Genomic DNA, 5,000 nt, shown 5'->3' with positions numbered 1-5,000 from the left:
AGCATACACGACAAGTTTTTGGACTGACAGTGGGCATCTTGACATAAGTGACAATAGTAAGCATGCCATATATGAGTGTGGATCACTATTATACTATGAGTAGTAACTACTTACGATTGCAGTTATAATAAGACTATTATAATCACCATATTTAATAGCAAAATGGGTTTAATTAAAATTTAAAACAGATGGTACCACTTTCTCCTAGTACCAGCAGGAGAGAGAGCCCTGAATGGTATCCATCCAGTCTCTAGCAAGAACTATCTTCAGAGAGCAATGACACAAGATGATGACTTCTTGTTCTAAAGTGCGTGCCATTAAGGATGTACAGGCAGAAAAAGAGGAAGGCAACTCAACCCATGCTGTCTCTACAGTGTGCCCTGGTAACTTGGCACTCGCAGTCAAAAGCACAGGCCTCCTTCCTCTTCCTCATCTCTCTACTATATCTTCACTGTGGAGGGTTCATTCCATATTTGTTTACTACAGCATAAGAAGTGAATGAAAGTGGTATGTCGCATGAATCCGCCTTGCTCTGAAATAAATCCCTTATGGGTCTATGAAGTCCATAACAATGCAACACATTGGTTTGCACTACTCAAATGGGTATGCTTGTTGAAGTGAATAAAAAATGGCATTTAAGGTGCTGGGATAGTGCCCAAATGAATGCAGCAGCTTTTACCATAATTGACAATCCAAATAGTTTGGTTTTATAATTACCATTTTGTCGAGCTCTGTGGCTACAGATCATTCCCAATTTGTAGATATTCAATGCAATCAATTATTTAAAATATGTCAACCACATACAAGGTTATTGGCATCTATTGAATGCAGATTTCAGTTTTCATTACACAATTTTCTTATATTCTGAAATTAGGTAAAAGGTTCCTAAATGTTTCTGACGAGGTTTTACTTAAATAGCTCAGATAATGAAAATTTAGGTTTGCTTACTTAATGGGTAATGGTTGCTTTAATCAGTATTTCTTTCTGGAGGGAAGAGTATAGCAAATGGCATGGTTGTGAAGAAGTTAAAGCAATTATGCCCAAAGCTACACAGCCTTTTGACAATGTCTTTCGTTGAATTTAAGTTAATGTAAAATATTTTTCTCCTAAAGTAATACTCATTTCCTTAATAATTCTAAAAGGTAACAGTTCTGAACTCCACCTTCCTTCCATCTCATACCTTTACGATTTAGAATATAATGCTCTAAATTTCAATTTTTCTATTATCAATATAAAAGAATTATACCCTTTGATGTCATACTCAAAATAAAATAATAATCAAGGGCAATACAGAAAATGTTTTAGTTTCATAATTAAGATGATTTTCTTAGAATATTTTATTTTGAAACTTAATTTTGCACCAACAAACTATGGTATGGCAGCAATCATTCACACCAGTACTTTACTAGAATTAATATTGTATTACATAAAAACAATTTCTTCATTTCTTTCTTTCTTGGCAAAACCTTGAAGGGTAATAACATTTTTTCTTTTTTACTTGCTTTATTTCTTAGGCAATAGAGCCAGCATTGGAGGCAATCCTGGGCCACAGATCAGCACACTCCTTTGCTACTGGACCTGTGATGGCTGAGCCTGAAAGAAAAATCAAAAGGTTTAGGTATTAAACGATAAAGACGAGTTCATGAAAAAAAAACTTTAAAAAACCCAAATGCATCTTTACCACCATAAGAATAATTAAAGGAAATGAGGATTGACAATCTTTCCAAATTCATGCATGGTCAAAGTGTTCCTACTCCTTTTGAAGGAGAAAAATATCAAGTCGAGTTATATGACCAGGTAATACATTAAACAAAATTTTAAATTAAAAACTTTTCTATAATATAAAGATAAATGAGGTCTGACAAAATCCAACAAGTGTTACTATAAAAAGATTTCTTCTACAATCAACTGGCTTTAATTCACATTTCATAAAACTATTCAAGACCAAAATTTTATTCAGGCTTCCAAATCTGAACCATTCATAAAGAAATTTCATAACAGTTTTGTCAATCTACAATATAGTCAAAACTATAAAAAATGAAGTACGTACCTTTCATTTCTCCTTTATTATTTACTATAACTCCCGCATTATCTTCAAAGTAAATGAAGACACCGTCCTTCCTGCGGTATGGTTTCCTCTGCCTCACTACTACTGCAGGGTGTACTGTGGAAAGATGGATAAATTTAGCCCCATGTTTTAACAATCACTGATGTAATTATGTATAAATATGAATATAAATATATATTTTTTTTTTTTTTTTTAACTTTACAAAAGAAATCCCCAAAAAAATATTTCAATTAACAAGCTCTTTATAGTTAATAAAAAAAAAACAAGCCTTATATCACCACATTTGCACAAATATTCATGAAATCACGTAAAGAGCAAAAATTGAAGGTGATGACCATATAAAGTTAAAATTTCAAAAGAGGCCACAACTACTAAAGCATTTCCTTGATCTAGTAGTCAAAGGACATTGTGACCTCCATGCTCTATGTTCCAGCTAGGAAAACAGAGCAGTAGTAGTCCAAGCTCTGTTTCTCTAAAAGATGGGGAAGACTATTGGCATTAGCCAGAGCAAAAAGCATGAAGGTCTCAGCATCACTTTAAGCAGTCCTCTTCTGAACATTTTTACCTTTCTTCCTCAATTCAGGCTTTCCCTTCTTGACAGTGGCAGCAACAATATCACCAACAGCAGCAGCTGGCAGACGGTTCAGGCGACCCCTAATACCTGCCACGGAGATGATGTACAAGTTCTTGGCTCCTGCAAATAAAAGGGCAGATCATGAAACATTTCCCAAAGCAATTCACGAGCATCAATTTCCAAAAAATAAAAATATAAAATCCTAAAAGTTCTTTAATCAGATGTAAAAGTCAAGAATATTTAATACTGTGCTAGATCAAAATACATACCTGTGTTGTCAGCGCAGTTCATGACTGCCCCGACGGGGAGTCCCACAGAGATGCGGAATTTTCCTCCCGCGGTTCCTCCACGTCCTGTACAAGGCAATCATTATTAGAAGACAGGAAAAAACTGTATATTAAATGTAGAAAAAAACCCTCCCACCATGTGACATTCAAGCTTACTGCATCCTCTGAACCAACTACTTAACTATAAATTACATTTATGCAATATTCACTCCATTAAATAGTATTAAAAAAGTAATGAACAACCAAAACAGTTTCCTCACATTCCACTTTGCACTTGATTCAAACATTACCCAGCACCCAACAATCTTTTAAATCCTGGTAAATGATAACCCAGTTCTCTCCCATTCTCAGACTCCTACTAGTGCCAATTTCAACTGTCATGACTACACATTTGCTTTATATAAATGGCAAAATCAAACCAAATAAGGATTAAGGTTAGCATCTTGTATAAAATTCATGCAGAATTGAAGAATAAAATGCTTTCAGTCTGCAGTCCACAGATATCCTATCTAGCAATGCTCTGATTATATTTATGTATGCAGAAGTAATTTAGGCTGCAGTCTACATGATGGTGATGGTTATCAAGAACGGTAGACTTGGTTGACTCTGCACCTCTTAAACACAATGCCAATAAGCCACCACCTATATTTTGGCATGAACAAGCTTGTATAACTCCTTGATTATCACCAATAAAGGATCCCTTTTTTGCCAAAATATATATGGAGAAGGTTTAACTGCTTTTACAGAGCACCATGTGCACGGTACCTGATCATCATCACTTATCACAGTGGCCAACAGTGATCCTCACATGACTTATTGAACCTATGTATAAAAATCCTATAGAGCGGTTATTTGCATGATTACGCAATATACTAAGTTCATTACTACATTTACCTTGCAATCTCCCTGGTATAAATCATACTTTCCCCAGCTATCAGATCCAAGATTATAAACAGTGGCTTTTGGAGAAAACTTCATCTAGGCCCTCTAAATCAAATCTAAGCTCTAACATCCATTCAAGTAAATGTTCTGTAAAGTTTATCCATACAATTCCCCAGTACTTCATTTGATCCCCTCCCAGCCTGCATCTACAGTCATTAAACCCTTTGCCTATTATGGCAGAACCTCAAGTCTCCAAACTGGTTATATCTACACTGCAAGTCTCCCATAAATGAAAAAAAACATCTACACGAGAGTTCATTTGCCACAAGAAACCACACCAGTGACAACAGCTCACAAGGCTGGGAGGTTCTACCACTACTTCACTAATAGCACCTTGTAGCAATTATTACAAATGATCCTATCCATTTCCATTCCACTTTAATTCCTCTTCTCCATTACTTCATAAAGCAAGATTTCAGATTGACTCCCAGGAATTCTCAGTTCAAGATCTCAGAACCACTCGAGTCAACAGAGCAAGCATGGTCCGTGTTCATGTCAAGTTCCTGCAACAGAATCCTTGTTTATATCTAGGATTTCCTACAATTCCTAAACATATATCGTTTTGTTTGCAATATGACAATATATCCCATGCAGGTCTAATTTAAAGGTATAACAAGAGAAAGTTACAGTAAACAAATTCCTGCAGTTACAAAGAACCCAACATGTTCAACACCTGAACACGACTTTGATTACAACCTTATAGCGACCTATGATATTCACTAAAAATCAGTAATCTTAATAGAGATTAAAATCCGCACTGAGTAATTTTGTATTTTCTGTATTGGTGAACTACACACACGAGACTTTCAACAATGTGCACTCCTGGTTCAACCTCCCCAACATTTAAGTACTAATTACAAATGAACCAGCCTGGAAGTTTTCACTCTTCGAAACATTACATGGCTGAATACAAGAGCCTTTACGATATATATTATCATAATGACGAGAATTAAGGAAACACGAACGAGTACAAGTACGAGTACGACATTGCCCTCCCGGTAGTAACCAAAGTTACATTTTCTAATAAATATTGTCAATATCAAGCACAATTAAACATTGATTGTGTATTTCACACATCCAACCTCACATTCCCACACAAGTAACATAATCCAGGCACTCGATGACGGAT

At 35.5% G+C, this 5,000-nt stretch overlaps 1 protein-coding gene across 1 annotated transcript in view; it reads right to left on the bottom strand.

Moving 5' to 3' along the window:
* Positions 1–1,483: 1,483 nt before the first annotated feature.
* Positions 1,484–5,000, bottom strand: part of RpL23 (ribosomal protein L23) — a 3,625-nt gene continuing 108 nt past the window's right edge. The window contains exons 2-5 of the mRNA XM_043034092.2: positions 2,912–2,995; positions 2,634–2,762; positions 2,051–2,164; positions 1,484–1,593 (exon numbers count right to left, since the gene is read on the bottom strand). Coding sequence (XP_042890026.1) covers positions 1,511–1,593; positions 2,051–2,164; positions 2,634–2,762; positions 2,912–2,995 — 410 coding nt within the window. The 3' untranslated portion in view covers positions 1,484–1,510. The remainder of the gene's footprint in view (positions 1,594–2,050; positions 2,165–2,633; positions 2,763–2,911; positions 2,996–5,000) is intronic.

This window comes from Penaeus japonicus, unplaced genomic scaffold, assembly GCF_977035675.1.
Source record: "Penaeus japonicus unplaced genomic scaffold, GWHDUDI00000001_assembly GWHDUDI00000037, whole genome shotgun sequence".
In the NCBI taxonomy this organism is placed as follows: domain Eukaryota; kingdom Metazoa; phylum Arthropoda; class Malacostraca; order Decapoda; family Penaeidae; genus Penaeus; species Penaeus japonicus.
Note: the sequence above shows the minus strand (reverse complement) of the source record. Positions and strands in the feature narration are given on the sequence as shown.